This window comes from Camelina sativa, chromosome 16 (genome assembly GCF_030686135.1).
Source record: "Camelina sativa cultivar CO46 ecotype springtype chromosome 16, ASM3068613v1".
Classification (NCBI taxonomy): domain Eukaryota; kingdom Viridiplantae; phylum Streptophyta; class Magnoliopsida; order Brassicales; family Brassicaceae; genus Camelina; species Camelina sativa.
This window is the reverse complement of record NC_141895.1, coordinates 15,079,375-15,102,376: the sequence shown is the minus strand read 5'-3', so window position 1 is coordinate 15,102,376 and position 23,002 is coordinate 15,079,375. Positions and strand designations below refer to the sequence as shown.

Sequence of the window (23,002 nt, the reverse complement as noted above, 5' to 3'; positions counted from 1 at the left end):
ATTATACTTATGAAAAGTAAAAATATAATAAGTCCAAAAAACCAAACTTTGTTGGCACTGTAATCTTCAAGACCTTTACACCTCATCTCTCTCACCTAAATCTAATCATGTAAACCTAATATAATTTTTTCGACATCGCAAAATTTGCATGTTCATATCAACTGAAGAGGCCCTATTAAAAATGAGCAAACGAGTGCCACAAAGCTGAAAATAGTACTATTAATATTGCTGAAACTAAAAAGAGTGTATTATTAATATTTTTCAAGTGATAGTGAGCCTGAATACGTGGAAGTATGGAACCCAAAATACAAAGCAAAAAGAGAAAGTGACCCAACGAGACAATTCTCTCCAACTCTTTTGGTCGCTAAAAAATAAATATATTTTTATTTCTCTAAATTTCTCTCAACGTTCTTTCAAATTCCCCCCAAAAAATTAGAGTAAAGAAGGTATATTTAGGTTTTTCTGTCCCCCCATTTTTACAAAAGAGACCATTTACTTTTAAATGAATTCAAACCAACCCAAAAGTGGAAGAAAGCAGCAAATCCCAACTGCTAAAGTCATCAACATCCCACAGGCTCATCATACTGTTCTCTATAATGTTGTCCACACCATCATTATTATCATTATTATTACTATTACCATAATCGGACCACTCGAAATCCGGAAACTGCAAATCCTTCAAGAAACTCGAATCATTAGAAGAATTCGAAGGCGTGGACGTGGATGAAGACATTGTTGAGTTGCTGCAGATAAGCTCTAAAGACTCTGGATCAATAAGAGGAACATCTTCGACACTATACTCAAGATTCATCGCATTGAACTGATCATCATCCAAAGACTCTTCAAGTCTTGACGTGTTCTTGGTGTTGTTGCTTTCTTTGGTTAGACAATAACTAGTTGGTTCCTCAAGATTCTTCTCGGCTGTTTCTTGTAAAGGCATTTGAACTTTCTGCAGCTTCTTGACGGGTTCTTCGTCCTCTTGTTCGACGATAGAGAGTGGTTTATGCGTGAGAGGGTCGATCCCCATTTTTCTTAACTTCTTCTTGATGTGAGTGTTCCAATGGTTCTTGATTTCGTTGTCTGTTCTTCCCGGCAAATGAGAAGCTATCTTTGACCACCTTCACATACCAAATAAAAAAACGAAACCTCAGAAACATAGCATATATCGAAACTTGAAGCTCAAGTAAGAAAGTTTTTTAACCTGTTACCGAGTTGGGAATGGAGATCAATGACCATCTTCTCTTCGTAATCAGAGAGAAGACCTCTTTTAAGGTCTGGTCTGAGATAATTCGTCCAACGAAGTCTACAACTCTTACCACACCTAAGTAGACCAGCAAGCTTGGGAACAGCTCTCCAACAACATTGTCCATTGGTGAGGATGAAGTTCATGAGCTTCCTGTCTTCTTCTGCAGTCCATGGTCCTTTCTTCAACCCTACTTTATCACAGCATGGTTGTCTCCCCATTTCTCTCTCTCCCTCACTCTGTATACTGTTTCTACGACTCTTTAGGTTAATGAATAAAACGGAGTTAATTTTTCTATCTTTCTCAATCTCTTGTCGTTGTCCTGAGAGAGTTAATGTTATTGCAAGTTGAAGAGAGAGTTGGGTAAGCTTGGCAACCACCTATATATATGCATACATATATATATATATATATGTATATATATATATATGTATAAGGAGAGCAGATAGAATGTAATAAAGTTTTAGCACTAAGATTTTATAATTCAATCTTTTCAAATCTGGTTCACACACAGGTGGTCCATTTTCCCTTTTTTGTTTGGCATTTTGTTTTTATAATTATAATTAATGGATATGATAATAAAGCTTTATTTCTTTATTATTGTCTTGTTATCTTAAATTTTTAAAAGGAATTGTGTGTATGTATTATGTGATTCAATACCTTATATTATTTCATCAGTGAAACGACCTGACCCGTTTTTTTTTTAATAATAAATAATAATAATATAATAATAATCATAAATAACTATGACTAGTGGTTCCATATCCACTAGCCACCTAACCACAATCATAATCAACAGCTGCAATAACCAATATCATTAACCAATAATTCACCAATCATAATCCAATAACCAACATTAATTCCAAATCATAAACTAATGATCCAAACAGCATAAACCAGAGAACCAGCAATCCTAACAACATTTTAGGACTCAACTCTAGCAACCTAGCAACGCCAGACAACAATTAATCGAGTCCCTAGAACATCTTCCTCTTCATTGCCTTGATTTCACGATCACACTTTCCCTTTACCTGCACCACAAACACAAATTGAGATGCATGAGTATTTGATAAATACTCAGTGAGGAAATCCTCTCATCTACTGGGCTATACTCACAAGCAATAAGATCTCTCATGCCACAAACAACAACAATAAAACAAACCAGGAACATGAACAAGTGACCCGACACGATCCGGTTACTGTCAGAATGGTGTCGACCGATACCAAAAGGTGTCGACCGACACTGGACATCTGGTGTCAACCAACACCACTTGGGTGTCGACCGACACCTGCTCGACACCCCCGAAACCCTAACGGTGTCGACCGACACCTCCACATGGTGTCGACCGACGCTCGCTAAGTTCCCGAGCCGTCCTCGCGTTAGTGTCGACCGACACCACATTGGTGTCGACCGACACCATTGTCGAGCAGTGATTTCCTTCGAACAGAACCTCTGAATCTCGCCTCCAAACTTCTCCTCTTCGTCCCACACAATCCCAGGAACAAATCCAAGCCTCAGGAGCTACGAAAAACTCACAAACAACCAAAAACAAACAACCAAACAACACACAATATCACAGAAACAAAGATCTTAGCTTAGATAAGCCATGGTCATGCACTCACCTTAGCCAACAAAGAGATCTAAGCCCAAAGGACGAACCTACCACCACAAAAACCTTCCCACCACGTTCCTAGCCTTGGATCTTCACTCTCACAGCAAGATCTCTCCAAAAATGCCTTCAAATCTCACAAACTCTCACAAGAACTCTTAGAAACTGTTTTCTCCTCTTTTTCTCTCAAAAACAACAAACGGCGACCAAGACAAAAATAAAACACGACCTAGGTCGTTTTCCCACTTAAATATCTCAGTTCAATGGTTTTTCCTAAACCAAACTGGTCCAAATCGATAATTAAATCAATCTGGTCGAACCAGAAATAAGTGGTGTCGACCGACACCACATGAGTGTCGATCGACACCCACCCCCAAAACGCAGAGTTTTGGTTCGCGGGCGCTACAATTCTCCCCCACCAAAATAGATTCATCCTCGAATCTTGAATAACACTCAACCAAGGACTCAAGTGCTACCGACTCCACGGCCCGCACTCCTCCGACTGATATACGAAAAGTCACCTCTAGGTGATAGACTCACGCTCCAGGCGTTATTTGCTCTCGACTTTTAGACTTTCCTTGTCTCATAGGCCTAAACCTTGAGTTTTTATTGGCTCTTCATCAGACCTAAGTCTGCATGCCATAATGTTGGCTCCTCATCGGGCCTAAACCCGCATGCCATAATGTATAAGGAGAAATCCAATATTCGTCTCTCGGGTCGTCACCCTATAGCGCGCCTTTGGATCGTCATCTGAAGTTGATATACCAACCACACTCTCAAGCCACAAATTCTTGGAATATGGCGGTACTAGGAGAACCGAAGTCCCCCAAGAGTCGCGAGCAAACAATTCTGAACACGTCTGAGTCCTATTCCTAACCAGGTTCCCTTCCCATGGCTCGCGTAAGACAACACAATGTCCTACCAACCACATATCCCCTCACTGGAATACCCCATGACCACACAAGGATCATCTCACTGCCCCACGGGCCACCACGAAGGCCAAACAAATGTCCTAAACAGGACCGCCACAAAGGCCAAACAAATGTCCTAAACAAGACCGCCACAAAGGCCAAACAAATGTCCTAACAGGACCGCCACCAAGGCCAAACAAATGTCCTAAACAGGACCGCCACCAAGGCCACTCGTCCCGAAGGACTGTCACGAAGACCATCTGTCCCGAAGGACCGCCTCAACAGGCACTTTGGCTAAACAGCCCACCACGAAGGCCACACAATGGCTAAACAGCCCGCCACAAAGGCCACACAATGGCTAAACAGCCTGCCACAAAGGCCACACAATGGCTAAACAGCCCACCACGGAGGCCAAACAACGGCTAAACAGCCCGCCACGAAGGCCACACAACGGCTAATCAGCCCGTCACAAAGGCCACACAAGCCCTCTCCTAGGCTCTCCGCCACCAAAAATGGACAAATTCTAACTCACATAAAACTTTCCATTTTTTAGCACTTACCACATCTGGAAACTTTCCACTTATAGAAACTTCTAATTCAGGAAACTTCCCTCCAAAACACTGCTTTGCGAAAATTTTGTACACCAAACACCACCTCATTTTGTTACTGAGTCGCACAACCAACCACCCCAAGCGACTGAGTAACAAGAGAGATGGGCTGGAATACTCCATTTCCGCTCCATCCATGGACTACAGATGGGACCATGCTAAGCAAGCTCAAGTCGTGGCTTGATTCTCATACCACTTCTTAAACATTTCCTTCATCCTCGCCTCAGGCTCCCAAGTCTGCTCCTCAACAACATCACAGTCCCACAGGACTCTCATCAAAAGAATCTTCTTCTTCCGAAGTTCCTTGGTCCTCCTCTCGAGAACCCTCACTGGTCTTGCCTCCAAAGTCATGTTGGGCTGAAGATCCTCGGGGATCTTAGCAAACAACTGGTCATCCTCACGGAGACACTTCCGCAACCAAGACAAATGGAAAACCTTATAGAATGCTTGCATACCCTCAGGTAACTCCAATCTATATGCCACTGGTTCGACTCGCTCAATCACTCTGAACGGACCCATATACCTCGGACTCAATTTAGTCTCAGTCAATGACCTGTTCGGACCCCGTAAAATAGCCATGTTCAACTTGAGCACCCGAATCTTCTTCGAGGTCTCCTGAACAAAATCTGCCCCGTACATGCTCCTCTCCCCCACCTGAGTCCAGCATAATGATGTACGACACGACCTCCCATACAAAGCCTCATAAGGTGACATCCCGATATTCGCCTGGTAACTGTTGTTGTAAGCAAACTCAACCAAACTCAAATGATCAGCCCAATGACCACCCCAATCCAACACACACATCCTCAGCAAATCCTCCAACGTCTAGATCGTCCTCTCTGACGGTCCATCTGTCTGGGGATGATAAGCTGTACTCATATACGCTGGCACCCCATGCAACCTGACTATCTCCTTCACATACTTCTTAGCCAAGACTGCTGCTCCATCAGTCTTCTCAATGGTGAGAAAATGTCCTGACTTAGTCAACCGGTCCACAATGACCCAAATAGCATCAAACGTCCTGGACACTGGCAAACCAACCACGAAGTCCATAGTAATCATATCCCACTTCCACTCTAGAATGGGAAGACTCTTCAGCACACCACCTGGTACCTGATGCTCAGCCTTCACTAGCTGACATCACACCTCGCAACCCAACTAGCCACATCCTTCTTCATCCCGACCCAGTGATAGTACCTCTTGAGATCTTGGTACATCTTAGTCGCTCCTGGATGAATAGAGAACATGCTAGCATGAGCCTCTCTCAGAATTTCCTGCCTCAACTCCTCATCCTTGGGCACCCAGATCCGCCCATGCACCAGAATAGTGCCATTAGCCGAAACCTGATACTCCGAGTCAACATCCTTTGAGGCATTCACCAGCCCCAAATCCGACTCCTGAGCCAACCGCACTCTGCTCAAAAGATCTGCTCTATCAGCTGCAACCAAACCCAACGGCTCCTGAGAAACCGTACACAAGCTCAACGCACTGATCTCTCCTACCAGAGAATCCATATCCTGCTCTTGAGCTGAAGCTGCCCGCTTCAGACTCAAAGCATCTGTAACCAAGTTAGCCTTACTAGGATGATAGGCTATCTCCAGATCATAATCCGCCACGAGCTCCATCCACCGCCTCTGCCTCAAATTCAGCTCGGGCTGAGTGAATATATACTTTAGGCTCTTATGATCTGTAAACACATGTACCTTTGCACTATAAAGATAAGATCTCCAAATCTTCAGGGCAAAAACTACAGAACCAATCTCCAAGTCATGAGTAGGATAGTTGTCCTCATGCTTCCGCAACTACCGCGAAGCATAGGCAATCACCTTCCCATGCTGCATCAACACACATTCCAAACCAACTCTGGATGCATCTGTATAAACCACATAGGGTTCTCCCTGCTCAGGCAAAGCCAACACCAGAGCAGTAGTCAACATCTCCTTGAAGCTTGCAAAGCCCTCCTCACACTCCTGTGACCAGACAAAACTAACATCCTTCCCCGTCAACTTCGTCATAGGACGTGCTCTTCTCGCAAACCCCTGCACAAATATCCTGTAATACCTTGTCAACCCAAGAAAACTCCTGATCTTCGTGGCATTCTGCGGTCTAGGCCAATTCCTGATAGCCTGAATCTTCTCCGGATCTACAGAAACCCCATCTGCAGACATAATGTGACCCAAAAAAACCATCTCACGCTGCCAGAAACTACACTTGCTCAACTTAGCAAACAACTTCTGCTCCCGCAGCTTCTCCAGAACTGCCCTCAAATGCACTGCATGCTCTTCAGGACTCTTAGAATAAACCAGGATGTCATCGATGAAAATGATGACAGACACGTCCAGAAACTCCTGAAACACGCTGTTCATCAATCTCATAAACGCAGCTGGTGCGTTAGTCAACCCAAACGGCATCAGCATAAACTCATAATGCCCGTACCTCGTCCTGAAAGCAGTCTTCCTCACATCTGCCTCATCTATCGGGATCTGATGATAACCTGACGCCAGATCTATCTTGGAGAACCAAGTAGCATCTCTCAACTGATCCAACAACTCATAGATCCTCGGAAGAGGGTACTTATTCTTCACAGTGACCCGGTTGAGACCTCTGTAATCAATACACAAGCGGAAACTCCCATCTTTCTTCTTAATGAATAACACTGGCGCTCCCCACGGTGATACACTAGGACAGATGAATCCCTTGCTCAACAAATCCTCTAGCTGCTTCTTCAGCTATGCCATCTCTGCTGGAGCCATCCTGTAAGGAGCCTTGGGTAATGGTGTCGTCCCTAGTTCCAGTTCAATCGTAAAAGGATCAGACCTAGAAGGTGGTAATCCCTGCAACGACTGGAACATGTCCTCAAACTCCTCTACAACCTGAATACCGCTAACCATAGACTCTCCCACTGACTCTGGCATAGATATAGTAACCAAATAAGCCTTTGGCCCTTCTCGATCTTCTTCCCAGCCTGAATGGCCGAGATCACGAGACTCCCCGAAGTCGGTCTAATCCCCTGAAAAACCAACTTCCCTCCTGAACGCTCAAACTCCACTCTACCTTGATGACAATCCAGATGAACCATATGCCGATGCAACCAGTCCATCCCCAGGATAACGTCATACAGCTCCACTAGGCTGATAAACAAATCCGCCGGCCAAGACTCTCCCGTGATCTGAATATCGATACCCCTCGCTTTATCAATGACCCTCAGAAACTTGCCTCCAGCAACCCTGACAACTCTTGTACGCTCTCCAGGATCCCCCACGATACCCGCACTCTCTGTGCACTAGGGTAATGAAGCTATGAGTAGCTCCAGAATCAAACATAACGTGGGACTTAAACCCTCCCACCAACAAGGTCCCTACACAAACCTCATGTGTTGAGAACCTAACACTTTATCACATGACAACATAAAATCTGAACTTACTAAGAATTCACAAAGACAAAGTATCAGAGATTATACCTGTGATCGCTCCGGCGCTGGTTCCACCAGTCTCTACAGTCGTGTAAACCCGTGGTGCCTGCTCAATCCGTGCCACCTGCTTTCCTCCCGGCTGCACCTGCTGCAACGCCGCCACTGCTACCGGCTGCAACTTGGGAAAATAGGGCTTGATGTGCTCTGGCTCCCTGCAATAGTAGCACACACGATCTGTTGTCGATGGGGCACTCCTCTTGGGACAGCTAGCAATCTTGTGATCCTTGCTCCCACACCTGAAGCAACTTGCACCACTTGACGTCTGCCTAGCCTCCCACTTCCTCTTGGTTCCCTGTGCAGGCTTACCGCCCTTGCTAGAACCTCCCTGATGCTGAGCCCTATTAGGTTGGACTGCTGGGCTAGCCGCCACTGACTGTGCCCGGATATCCTCCTCAATCCCTGCTACAGTCTCAACCAGCTCTGCACGCGAAGCATAACTCCGCCCCCTACAGTGAACCCTCAAGTCATCACTTAGGGCCCTCAAGAACCTCCTGATCTGAGTCTCCTCAGACTCCAAATCTCGACCCCGTACCTCAGAAGTCGACTGAACTCCAAGTCAAGCTCCCGCACTGACTGAGTCCCCTGAGCTAGCTGAAGGAACTGCACCTTCAACCTATCCAGTGCCTCCCTAGGGAAATACTTGCGGTAGAACTCCAAGATGAAGTCAGCCCAAGACATCTCTGCACTCTCATGGCTGCAACAGAACTCCACTACAACAGAGCATCACTAGACAAATAGTGGACCCCAATGTCAACCCAAAACCCCTCAGGACACCTCAGAGTATGGAAGTTACGTTCCACACTCCTCATCCACGCATCCGCAGCGGTAGAATCTGTACCTCCCAAAAACCGCTCGGTACCAATACGGCCCATCTCTGTCAGCATGCTGATATAACGAGAATGGACTCCCACATCCGCAGCCACTGGCTGCCGCTCCTCCGCCACCACTGGTGGCACTACCTGAGCCTGAGCCGGTACCATAGGTGGCAACCGCTCTAACAACTGTGCCAGCAAACCCGCAAGGTCGACACCCGGGACTCTACTCACTGGGACACCTGCACCTAGGGTCCTAACATCACCGGCTACTGGAGCATCAACACCGCTCCCTCCGGCCACACTCACGGAATCCCCCTAGACACCATGCGACTCGCCGATACCCTCTGCTGTCACACTCTGGTCCGCAGTCTCACTAACCACTGGGACCCTGCCCCTACCACGACCACGTCCGCTTCCATGACCACGTCCGCGTCCACGACCACGACCAGCAACAACATCCTCTTTAACCATCTGCACTACCATGAGCAGAAAGCTAAGCACACAATAAACATAACACACATACAAAAACTCACCGTGGAATCACACTGTAGGCTCGAAGAAGATGCTCTAGGACTCCATGCCACACACAATTGACTAACTCACATAATCAATCAAGACATGCAATCCCAGACAACACAACATAAACCTAGTGAATCCGAACCTAGAACCGTAAGGGCTCTGATACCAAACTGAAACGACCTCACCCGTTTTATTTTTTTAATAATAAATAATAATAATATTATAATAATAATAAATAACTATGACTAGTGGTTCCATACCCAATAGCCACCTAACCACAATCACAATCAACAGCTGAAATAACCAATATCATTAACCAATAATTCACCAATCATAATCTAATAACCAACATTAATTCCAAATCATAAACTAATGATCCAAACAGCATAAACCAGAGAACCAGCAATCCTAACAACATTCTAGGACTCAACTCTAGCAACCTGGCAACGCCAGACAACAATCAATCGAGTCCCTAGAACATCTTCCTCTTCATTGCCTTGATTCCACGATCACACTTTGTCTTTACCTGCACCACAAACACAAATTGAGATGTATGAGTATTTGATAAATACTCAGTTAGGCAATCCTCCCATCTAATGGGCTATATACACAAGCAATAAGATCTCTCATGCCACAAACAATAACAATAAAACAAACCAGGAACATGAACAAGTGACCCGACACGATCCGGTTACTGTCAGAATGGTGTCTGATACCAAAAGGTGTCGACCGACACTGGACATCTGATGTCGACCAACACCACTTGGGTGTCGACCGACACCTGCTCGACACCCCCGAAACCCTAACGGTGTCGACCGACACCTCCACATAGTGTCGACCGACACCTCCACATGGTGTCGACCGACACCTCCACATGGTGTCGACCGACACTCGCTAAGTTCCCGAGCCGTCCTCGCGTTAGTGTCGACCGACACCACATTGGTGTCGACCGACACCACTGTCGAGCAGTGATTTCCTTTGAACATAAGCTCCGAATCTCGCCTCCAAACTTCTCCTCTCGTCCCACACAATCCCAAGAACGAATCCAAGCCTCATGAACTACGAAAAAACTCAAAAAAAACCAAAAACAAACAACCAAACAACACACAATATCACAGAAACAGAGATCTTAGCTTAGATAAGCCATGGTCATGCACTCACCTTAGCCAACAAAGAGATCTAAGCCCAAAGGACGAAGCTACCACCACAGAAACCTTCCCACCACATTCCTATCCTTGGATCTTCACTCTCACAGCAAGATCTCTCCAAAAATGCCTTCAAATCTCACAAACTCTCACAAGAACTCTTAGAAACTGTTTTCTCCTCTTTCTCTCTCAAAAACAACAAACAGCGACCAAGAAAAAAATAAACATGACCTAGGTCGTTTTCCTACTTAAATATCTTGGTTCAATAGTTTTTCCTAAACCAAACCGGTCCAAATCGATAATTAAATCAATCTGGTCGAACCAGAAATAAGTGGTGTCGACCGACACCACATGAGTGTCGATCGACACCCACCCCCAAAACGCAGAGTTTTGATTCGCGGGTGTTACAATCAGTTCCCTGTATAAGGTTTTTTAGTTAAAAACAAGAAGATTAAGAAAATATGATTTAATACATAACAAAAATTAATTCAACCAATGAAAACAAATATTGGTTATAAAGTATCAAATAAACATAAGTTTTGTCTAGAAAGTAAAAATAAAATAAAATAATCTGACATAGATAAAAACATTAATATTGTATGATTAGGAGTATAATAAAATGAATTGTATACACTAAAATATATTCTCTCTATTAGAATGATCTTTTAGGTGTTTTTTTCTGTTCCAGAAAAATTAATATTTTGTATAATAGTATTATGTATTACTTTCATTTATAATCAATAAGAGAGGAGAAAAATCAAATTAATACTCTTTCGGTCTCATATTGATGTTTTAGAGAATATTTCTTATCTCTAAAGATTGATTTTTTAGATTAAAAAACTAAAATGATATTTTTACTTTATATTTTATTCCAAATGACATAATATTTAGTGGATTATGTTTTCTTTTTCTACCATAAAATAATTATAAATTAGTTTAAAAATAATATGTGTGAAACTATTGAAACATCAATCTATGTGAGAAAGAGAGTGTATTATTAAACTAACAAAAATTAATAAAATGATTTAGTTACTTTTCTTTATTTTGTATAAAAAAACTAAAACATCAATTTATTAGTAACATCAACATTACAATTTTTTATGTCCCATAGTTTTCACTGTTATTTATTAGTATTCATAATTATTGATATATTTATGTCAAAGTGGTGCATTATGTAGTTATAAATAAAGTAAAGCTCATGGCTGGTACACGAACAAGACGACACGTGGAGAATGAGTAGAAGAGAGGAGTGGACGCGAAACGTTTTGGTCGGAAAGGGCCATCTCATCCGCTTTTTTGTATGTCTTTGCTTCCGTCTAAAGACCAACAAAAGAACAAAATTAAAAGCCAAAGATGGATAATGGGAACTATTTTAATTAATTCATCTATCAGGCGGAATATGGTTTTATAATCAAAATGATATTGTAAAATATGTTAACGAAAAGTGTCTCTTATTTTGAATTTAATTTTTTACTAATTGAAATATTAGATTTTAATTTTTGGAAATTCGATGTGAATCGAAAAAGAAAAAAAAACATATGTACCACAAAAACAGATACGAATACGATCGTAGTCACTTGGGAGTTGGGAGTTGGAAGTTTAGTTCATAAGACAAGCGGGGTAAACAAAATTTAGGATCACCATAATTTTTTAGTTTTTAAATGACATTTATTTCTTTATTTTATCGTAATAGTTATATTCAAGGGTTTAGATTTTTTTTTTTTTGTGCGGTAAAAGATGATTGTTTATAATGTACTTTTACATATCCCTAAAGCTAATATCATCAGGTTTTGGATAAGAAATATAAAATGACAAAGATAAAATTGAAAGTTTTTGGATTGAAGTTAAAGTTATTATTGGAACGGTCCCTAGTGACACCAATATGACGACGACTCAACGCTCAAGTTAATAGCTATACCAAGGCAATGGAAAACAACTTTTAAGTTCCAACTTTTGATCATATCGTAAGGTTTTGATCGTACCATTAGAAATAGTAAATGGTTTGGAGGCTGAACAGTTCAATTTTTCATAAGTCCTAATTATTTTTTTAACTAGTCCACTTGGATTAGGTTGGAGTGTGTAAAAGAAGCAATGTTATTAATGAAGAAAATAATGTATAGAGTATAGACTATATTCTACAATTAGTCAATAATACACATATTCATACATGATGGTGTCCGAAAATTTTAAGATTTTAATATGATTAATCGCATGTCTAAACCTATATTAAGTATGAAACTATATGGAACTAAAAGATCCGAGGCTTTAAATGTTTAGATATATGTGAAAACCACATTATCTGATTCATCCAACGAAGAATAGAATATATGAATTAACGAAAATAATAGCAGAATATATATGAATCATAACCCAAAAAAATAAAATAAAAATCCCTATATTAGTTACAAGTGAAAAAAATGATTAATCATAGCTCTTCAAGATCTTTGTTCGCACGGCAATAGGAATAGTGACGTTATGTACACCATCAGTCCAACACAAGCTCCCAAAATAATAATCACTGTTCACTCTATGACTCGTTTTCACTCTCACATTAAACGTACCCTTAGTAATGTTGGAAGCGAACACAAGAGTCTTCGGATTCACATCAAGCTCTATACCAAGTGGAGACTCAACCAGGGGTTTGTAAACCGAATCAGCCGGTCCAACAGTTGTCACGGTTCTAGTCAATGTGACCTCTCTAGTGAGACTTGGGATTATGATGGAAGGCATGTTGAAATCGAGCATAGATGGCAATGGATAAGGGCATTTGATAGGTTTACCAAGTAGTTTGGAGATGGATCCGTCATCGTATTCCGCAGAACAAAGGTAATGAACATAGTCATTGATGCCCATGTCGTAGATGAGGCCCGGGTTTGCTACTTTCTCCGGGTTGATCAAGCCACCTCCATAGTCGAACGGGTCAGCAAGTTTTCGCGTTGATCCCTCTGAAAATATTTGCTCTCCAGATGGATCAGTCCTCCATGCTTCATTTCAACAAAGAAAGTAATTAAATATGTTTAAAGTCTTGTTCAATCAGTAAAAGATAAATTTGATTAAAACCCCACCCGAATCAAAGCCGTACCAAATTGATCCATAATAGATTCCGTTTTTATTTGGTAACATTTTTCTAAGATAATTTAATTATATAAGTCGAATAAAACCCGGATGAACATATCTTATTTTTGGTATATAGTTTTTAGAGTAAGAACTACGAACCTGTTGTGACAAGAGCGGATCGGATGGCAGCTGGAGACCAGCCAGGGTGTATTTGTCTGAGTAATCCAACAATTCCGGACACAATAGGAGTCGCCATTGATGATCCCGACAATATTGTATACACACCACTTACAGCAGAAAGAACATTAACACCCGGTGCTGCTATATCTGGCTGCATTATCATACAATAGAGTCCCAAAATTTCATGAACACTTGAATCAACAACAAACGAAAAATAATTATATTCAGTTACTAAGCAAACCTTCAGAATTGCTGGTGTAACTGAATTAGGTCCTCTAGAAGAGAAATAAGCCACCCTAGATGCAAGAGGCTGGCCAATGAGTGTCTTGGAAGGGCTTATTTTTGCTTTAGGCGAACTACATAATGTTCTCATGTGTTAGAGAAAATAATAATAATAATAATGACAAGAAACCTACGTAATTAAAGAAACTTGGTTTAAGATTATTACTCTGAGGTCTGGATGTAGTATAAGATGTCAGTTGCATACTCGTAATCTACAACGGCGCAAGGAACATCCACACCATTGCAAACCGTAGGATTAATTACAGATTGTGCATAGATTATACCAGCACATCCAGCTTCGAGTATGTCATGTGCTTTTTTTGCCGCCGTAGCGGTTGCTGTAAATGCAAGTACGATGGACCCTTTAGTTACCCCTTCTTCGATATTGGTGTCCAACAATTCAATTGCGTTCTGAAGCTCAATAAATCCAACTTCAGGAAATGTGTTTAAACCTTCAGCCTGGAATAGTTAGAGATAATAAAAACAGAATCACATTCTGGCCAGAAAAGATGATAGACTAATTAGGTTTTTAAAACCGTCTTGACTAACCAGAACAGTTAGATTGTTTCCGAGAGTGATTGGTACAGGGAAAGAACGGTCGAAGGATGTTGCGGCGACGGTTATGATCCATGGAGCAACATTATCAATGGTTTGAGCGTCAGGTCCTTCGTTTCCAGCAGAAGCAACAACGGGAATGCCTTTCATCACGGCTTGGAATGAACCGAATGCAATGTCATCCATATCGACATCGAAACTCGCTGGGGGGTCATTACCGATTGAAACGGATATAACATCAACCCCGTCGCGTATGCTGTGATCGATTGCTTTGAGTAAATCAGCTGTAATACATCCAGCACGTCTCCAACACGTCTTGTACATAGCTATACGTGCATGAGGAGCCGCGCCTCTAGCGGTTCCTACAGCTAGTCCTTTGTAGCTTGCATTAGACACAAAAGAACCAGCAGCAGTTGCAGCAACATGTGTCCCATGGCCTTTAGCATCTCTTGGGGACCTAAACTCTCTTTCTGATTCGAAATCATATTCTGCCTCAGAATTTAAAAGACCTTCAGTGAAGAACTCGGCCCCTATAAGTTTTTTGTTGCAATGTTTTTTGGGGTCAAATCCATCTCCAGACATACATTTCCCTTTTCAACGCTTCGGGATCGGTCCTAAACCTGTGTCATTGAAAGAATGTGACTCTGGCCATATCCCTGAGTCTATTACTCCAATAATAACTTCACTTCCCAGCTTGGTATCATGTAGAAGACCTTTTGGAGAAGTAGGAGAAAGTCCTAGGTAATCATATGTCCTCGTTGTTTTTGGCCACATTACTCGACTTGGTACAACAGAAAGAACCTCGGGATGCACTGATACAAAACAAATGGTTTCATAATTTCTTCTTTTGAGTTTATATGGACAGAATACAAAAAAAAAAAAATTAAAGTACCTGAAAGGTTCTTTGCTTGAGAGGCGGTAAGTTTTGCTGCAAAGCCGGAAAAGCCATGCTTGTAATTGTAAACTATAGAATTCTTGGCAGCTTCTTTGCTATAAATATTAAACAAAAATTGAGTATACCCTCATAAATGTTCTCAATATTTCACTACATTGTAATATTCATACCTTCCAAGAAGTGGTTCAAGAATTTGGTAATGTGATTTAGTAACCAGCTCAGGGGTATCATGTTGCTTTGCTCCCAAGTGTACAATATGAATCTAGGATTATCGAAAAACAAAAGAAAAAGATACTTCATATGCCCCTTGTAGTATCATTACTCAAAAGATGAAAAATAAAATAAAATAATACCTTGCTCATCAAGCCATTGAGTTGTGCCGCGGAGATAAACACTCCGTTCAAGATTAACACGAGTCTGATGACTAGAGAACTTGTATGATCTGCAATCAGAAAAGATTTGCCCATTCTGGGTTTAGAGGGGGCCGGGTAGGTATAATAACAATCTTTCCCCTAAACAATTATTCTCTTATTGCATCACAAGTTGCTTGAACATGTCTTTGTTTTGTCGCATATATAAGAAACGTTAAACTACAGAAATAATCAACTGGATTCTAAAAATATACATAGCCATGTACCAAATACAGTTAAGAAATAAACAAATTGTTACCATTTAAAATATATCGAAATATCATATAGTTACTCTGATTTATTAAATGCTTAATTTGGGATATTTTTCTTCTTTTTTTTGGTATTCCGATCCACCTAAATTACCTAATTAGTTAGCCAGGGGATTAACAGCTAAGAGACAATGTTGAAGAATGACTATAACAAAAACAACTATTTAAGAACATTACCTCACAAAACACTCTTCCTCACCATCATCATCATCCATATTACTTATTTCTCCTTAATTCTGACTTGTTATGTGTTTCTTTAATTAGTCATCAGAGGATGTTTCTTGCTTCCTTTCCCCATCATCTTCAATGGAATGAATGATCTGGTTTGAGCAATGAGACTTCCTTAGATGCGGTGTTCTCCGGATTATATTTTTTACTCATATATAATGTTATCTATAAATAGATATAGAAAAAAAAAAAAAAAAAAAAAAAAAAAGCAACCTTCATAATGAAATTATAAAAGGGAAAGAAAACTTCATACTTTTTATAACAAGTAACCGTTTATAGTGCTCAAAGAAGACAAATAAACATTTTTTTAAACCTGTATAATATTTAGAGTATGTAACGATTTATATTTTCTTCATTGTAATCAGCTTCACTAAAGAAATGACCCAATTTCAGATGTTTGTCTTGTAACACCTCGATCATCACTTTTTACTGAGTTCTATGTCTTCACTCGGCATGTTAACCTATCTTTATCAAAGGCGTAGTACCTAAAGCCCAAGTCTAAAAAGCTAGAAAGATTTGTTTACGGATGCTACAAATGACGACTGATACTTTTGTGTGTTTTGTTTTCATTGGTACGGTAATGATCACAATTACCCCCACCCATCCTATAATTACTCTTGCTCGATCACACTAAATTTTAGATTTCTTTTATGATGATTACCAAAAAATTGTTTTACTAATATAAGTAACCAAATCAATTTTTTAAAACTTTTTCACATACCCAACTATATTTCTAAAAACTGGAACGTTTCTATATGTCTTCTAGAAATTTACCTAAAAAAGTTCCACATACCCAAAACTTTAAAACCAAACTATACACATGCAATACTACTTTGGTCACTACACATTACCTACATTAGCAGTGCCGTGCCCAGATTTACGGGGCTTAAGGCGAAATTGAAATTGAAAATTTTTCTTAAAAAAAAATGTAAATAAAATAAATGTAAAAATCATTTTAAAACATAGAAATTATTGAAAACAAAACAATAATCTTTAAAAACTAAGATATAGTCTTTTTCCTTGTATTTAAATAATGTTTTCACCAAATTCTCATAATCTAAGTTCTTACTTAGTTCTTTTCTTAACTATTTGATAGCAAACTGATTATGATTTCACAAACACAAAAAATATATGAAAGAATGGTGGGGGCTCGAGGCAAATGCCTTTTTTATTGCCCATAGGCACGGCTCTGTACATTAGCTATTGTAGTTTCTTTCCAAATGTAACTTGAAAATGTGATCTCTGGGATTTTCCCTTGATAGCTAATGTAGTTTCTTTCCAGTCGAACTAACAACACTTGGTCGAACAACACAAATTTCAGTTCAAAGTACGATTCAAGTTTTCGTTTTTCTTTTAGACAGAGTTATGATTCGACCAAAAATGTAAAATGTAATTTACAATAAACCTACGATTTTCACATTTTTAAAAAAAATGTGAATCGAACTAAACACTTAGCCTACTCTTTTTTTTTGTAACTTTTGGATATTTCCTTGACCACAAAACTTTCAAGACATATTTCAAACGTTAGATATTTCATATGACATATATAAAATATATATTTTACGCTTCTTCGAACCTTTAGACTTCGATTACACATATTACGAGTATGTTATGTGTTAGTCCTTTTCATGCAAATTTAAAAGTTGGACGGTAACATAATAAGATAATTATAATGACAAAAACAAGCCTAAATTATTAACGTTCCTGAACATTTATAAGTTATGACAAACATATAGTTCGGTAACGTACGTTTATAACTCCTAAGAGTGTACGTTTTATCAAATTAATTTTCCTTAAACCTCCTATTTACAAACCAAAATGTAAATAGTTTTACGTTTTTAACTCGTTTTAATTTCACACCGATAATACGTTTTCGTTCTAAACCACAAAATTAGCTTTGGTGGTATGCCCAACCTTCGTTGTAGTCTAAAAAAAACTCCCAACATTCTTAGACGAATGCTTCGATTTAAATACGAGATGACTTGATCAACACAATCATAAATGCTTATGGGATGCAATTAGAGAGGACATTGTTGAGGTGGTTCAAGAACAAATAAATAATTATAATCTTGGAAGATTCTTCTAGGAAAAGAATCTGCCTCAACAACAACAACCCCTTAAATCTTAGAGACAACATGGGGTTGTCTTCTCTGATTGTATCTAATAATGAGAAGCATTTTGTAGTTTTGTTCATAGGTTTAGTATTAATCTTCAAGATAGCCTTAATTACTGCTGCTAATGAGGATAACCAGGTATGTTATCAAATTTTTGCTCTTTTTATTCGGCAGCATTGCGAATAATTTTCGCTATTTTAGATTCTTGGCGATTTTAATTTTTTTGATGATGTTTATGTTTAGATTTACACTGTGCATTTGGGTAAGAGGCAACATGATGATCCTGATCTTGTAACTGAATCACATCATGATATTCTCGGACCTCTTCTTGGAAGGTAATGATGAATGAGCACTGGCATATATATATGCTTTCGGATCGATAGATGTTTTGTTGCGTGAAAAAATATTGGTTTATGAATTTATATGTTTTGACTGATAATGCAGCAAAGAAGCTTCTCGTGAGTCTATGATTTATAGTTACAGACATGGTTTCTCAGGCTTTGCAGCGAAACTCACATCATCTCAAGCAAGAGAACTTTCAGGTAAAAATTTGAAACGTTTATCTTTCTTGTTGAGCAAGAATTAGGTCAAACGTCGAAGTGAAACTAATCGAAACTGAACTTTCTGTTTTGGATTTTTGTAAGAGCATCCGGATGTTGTTCACGTAACGAGAAGTAAGAATATGAAACTGACAACAACAAGGGTTAATGATTACTTGGGACTCACTCCAACCGCTCCAACTGGTCTCTTACATGAGACTGATATGGGAAGTGGAGTAATTATAGGAATCGTGGACTCAGGAGTATGGCCAGACTCACCTTCATTTAATGACAACGGTCTTGGACCGATCCCTAGGCGTTGGAAGGGACGATGTGTTTCAGGAAAAGGGTTCAAAGCATCGAGCTGCAACAGAAAGTTGATTGGAGCTACTTACTACTCAAAGGGTCTCAAGAAAATGTACAATGGAAAGCTCAATATTACGGAGAAAGACGAGGTCATGTCCCCTCTAGACAAAGTCGGCCACGGAACCCATTGTGCAACGACAGCCGCAGGTTCTTTTGTCCAAGACGCCAACTACCTCGGCCTAGCCAAGGGAACCGCGAGAGGCACTGCCCCAAAGGCCCGTATAGCCTCTTACAAAGTGTGTTGGAACAACATAAAGTGTTTCACGCCAGATATTATAAAGGCCATGGATCACGCCATACGTGATGGTGTCGATGTACTATCTCTCTCGGTCGGAGATGAAATACCTCTTGCTTTTGAAGTTGATCGAGATGACTTTTCTATCGCTGCTTTTCATGCTGTTATGAAAGGAGTTCCGGTAGTAGCTGCAGGAGGTAACGATGGTCCTGATTCTCAAACAATCTCTAACATTGCTCCGTGGATCATAACTGTCGCAGCTACAACCATGGACAGAGAATTCTTCACGCCCATCACTCTTGGAAATAATATAACCTTACTGGTACGTTATTGGTTGCTTGCATCACAATCAACAAGAAAATGTGATCGTTCATTTAACTCTTTCTTTTGTGGGATATATTTCATTCTTAGGGTCAAGAAGGTGTATACACTGGAAAAGAAGTTGGATTCTCTGAGATCCTTTACTTCGATGACCTGACAAAGGAGGATTTTAAAGCTGGTATAGCTAAAGGAAAAAACTTGTTTTCCTTTATAAGAGGAACACTTGCAGAAAATTTTGGGGTTGTTATGCAAAAAGTAGGCGCTGTTGGCCTTATTATTGCGATAAAACCAACCGATAGTGTTGTAACCGAAAAGGCTGATATCCCTGTTGCCTATGTAGACTACGAACTTGGGATGGATATATTATTGTACATGCAAACAACCAAGTATACGCTTCTCCTCCTTCATATTTCTCTCTAAATTCCATTTTGACGTACTAAGCATTTTTCTTTTTTCTTGAATGAATCCCACAGAAAGCCTATAGCTAAGATCAGTCCAACCAAGACGTTCGTTGGCAAACCTTCAGCTACTAAGGTTGCAGGATTTTCGTCTAGGGGTCCCAATACAATATCTCCTGCTATTCTCAAGGTGAAGTATATATAAACTCCTTATTTACTTCTTGCTGTCTTACGTACACTCAACTAGTCTCTCACGTTACTGATGAATTTACGTTTTGGTTTTCTTTAAAGTACAGCCGGATATAGCAGCACCAGGTTCAGGTATACTCGCAGCCATGCCATCATGGTCAGGATACGAATTCCTGTCAGGAACATCTATGGCTACACCTATCGTGGCCGGAATCGTCGCACTTGTTAAACAAAACCACCCTGACTGGTCTCCTGCTGCAATCCGATCCGCTCTCGTTACAACTGGTAAAGATATACATATAATATTTATTCACACGCAAAAATATTTGTTTCTTTCTCCACAAGAAACACCCGCGAAATAACTATATAACCATTGCAGCATTGCAAACCGACCCATCGGGAGAGCCTATTTCAGCCGAGGGTTCACCACGCAAACTCGCTGACCCATTTGACTACGGAGGCGGTGTGGTGAACCCGGTGAAAGTAGCCGATCCGGGACTTGTCTATGACATGGGAGAAAATGAATATGTTCATTACTTGTGCTCAGCAGGATACAACAATACGTCCATCTCAAAACTACTTGGAAAAATATACACTTGCCCTTCCCCAAGCCCATCAATGCTTGATGTCAACTTGCCTTCCATCACAATCCCATATCTCAGTAAAGAGATCACCGTCACTAGAACCGTGACTAATGTTGGACCAGTTGGTTCAGTTTACAAAGCTGTGATCCAACAGCCTCAAGGTATTAACCTCCAGGTGAGTCCTGAGACACTTGAATTCAGCTCCAACACCACCAACAAGCTTACGTTCACGGTCAAAGTCTCTACTGCTCATAGAGCGAATACTGATTATCACTTTGGGAGCTTGAGTTGGATTGACAATGGAGGCCACAGTGTAAGAATACCTCTTTCTGTGAGAACAAGACTTTTGCATTACAAGATCTAACAAAATTATTAATGTTGTTATAGTACCAATGTGTATTATAATTTAGTTTTCTATCAGAGGCAATGTAAATGTGATAAGAAGCCCTTTTTTACACTTGTGTGTCAAATTGGCTCTTCCATTTCATGATGCATCTACATCTACAGAAATAAATGATAATATAAAGTTATAATTGGGCCTAGACTCAAGTACGTATCGTAAACTTGCTTTATAGCTTTTATGTTCAGTTCTATCTTGAGGAATTTTTTGTTTGCACATGGACCACTCGATCACTCAGGTTTTAGTTTTGGTGTTTTACCATTGTGGATTTGTTGGAAACTTTTTATCAGTGGCTCACCTCTAAATTAGTAAAATGCTTTGGCGAAATCCGGATATTTGATGCTAAATCTAGGATATAAATTACAATTGTAGAATGAGAAATGAAGAAAGAATATAGAATACTTGAAAATAAGATGTAACATGTGAGGGGAAAAAGATGAAATAACATCAACCGTCCAATGAGCCTATATACTAATAATAGGTAAGATTTCATTGTTTTATCTTTTTTCTCTGTCCACCAAAATCACATAAAATGACGCAATGCTAACTTGGTGCACACATACATATATTCGGATTTAAATTGGACTTTTAATCTTTATGGGATAAAAACAGGACGTAAAAGTAGATTCTGAATTGTTTTCTTGATCATTGAGTCGCAGAACCAATATAAACCAATGATACATATTAGTCAAAAAGTTGATAAAAAGCTAGTAAAATACATGGAAAACTATCTATCTAGCTATTATCGATACATATTAAATAGTTATACAAGAACTACAAATATTATATATAGAACAAAATATATAATGACTTTATTCTTATCTTTTATATGAACCGCGCATATATATTGAACACTTTCTAAAAGTTTCTACTATATATAAAACATACAATGTAACAATAAACGTTTTTTTATATAGATATTTGCGGATCTTATACAACTTTTCCGATCATATAAAGAAACTAAAAAAAAGGAAGAAAGAGTACTTCCAAAAGTGATTCGCATCGGATTCTACCAAAGCAAAACGACTGGTTGTGGTTCTATTATACCAAAACAATCGTATAATACTTAGTTACTTACTTATACATGTGACTTTTTATTTTAAGATAACTATTTTAGTTTTTATCCTAAGATATGTATCATATGCATAAAACAAGAACCATTTGTTTGTATACACCTTATTTCGTACCACTTCGTACACATTGTTGGATTATGGTAAATGCTTTCATTTAAAGTAATACGTTAGCTCTCGAAATTACTCTATTTATGGTTTTGAAAATGTTATTACAACCATCGGTTGTTGTGTTGTATGCGGAGATCCAACATGATTTGACTACTTCATATCTAGACTAGAGTTTAAATTATTTTTTTGGATTGATCTATTCAGAACTGAGTTTTAAACTTAAGCTCGATTTCGTTTTAATACGTTTTTTTAAAACTAAAACTGCACGCAATTCAAATAACTTTGTACGTAACAAGTTGCGTAATCATATGCTGTATATTATTGACGAGGATCAATATATAAATTTGTATTATTACTATTGTTACATATTTTTTTTTCTTAAACTAACAAAGACTTTGTCAAATAATGACACTGATACATTATGTAAGAATCTTATGAACAATTACATTGTGGAAGAAAATAGATATATGTATATT

At 39.5% G+C, this 23,002-nt stretch overlaps 2 protein-coding genes and 1 pseudogene across 2 annotated transcripts; 1 reads left to right on the top strand and 2 right to left on the bottom strand.

Annotated features, from left to right (window-relative positions):
- Positions 1–225: 225 nt before the first annotated feature.
- Positions 226–1,607, bottom strand: LOC104750404 (transcription factor MYB20). The gene is made up of 2 exons (XM_010472195.3): positions 1,202–1,607; positions 226–1,118 (listed from the first exon to the last, which is right to left on the bottom strand). The coding sequence occupies exons 1-2, from the start codon at positions 1,462–1,464 to the stop codon at positions 509–511; spliced, it is 873 nt and encodes a 290-aa protein (XP_010470497.2). The 5' UTR covers positions 1,465–1,607; the 3' UTR covers positions 226–508.
- An 11,137-nt stretch (positions 1,608–12,744) lies between these two features.
- Positions 12,745–15,759, bottom strand: LOC104753602 (subtilisin-like protease SBT3.17; annotated as a pseudogene).
- Positions 15,760–18,064: 2,305 nt separating this feature from the next.
- On the top strand, positions 18,065–21,487 carry LOC104750403 (subtilisin-like protease SBT3.16). Its single transcript, XM_010472193.2, has 8 exons — positions 18,065–18,451; positions 18,557–18,648; positions 18,758–18,855; positions 18,958–19,775; positions 19,865–20,160; positions 20,248–20,362; positions 20,469–20,646; positions 20,741–21,487. Exons 1-8 carry the CDS (start codon positions 18,335–18,337, stop codon positions 21,307–21,309), a joined length of 2,283 nt encoding a protein of 760 aa, XP_010470495.2. The 5' UTR covers positions 18,065–18,334; the 3' UTR covers positions 21,310–21,487.
- Positions 21,488–23,002: the final 1,515 nt, after the last annotated feature.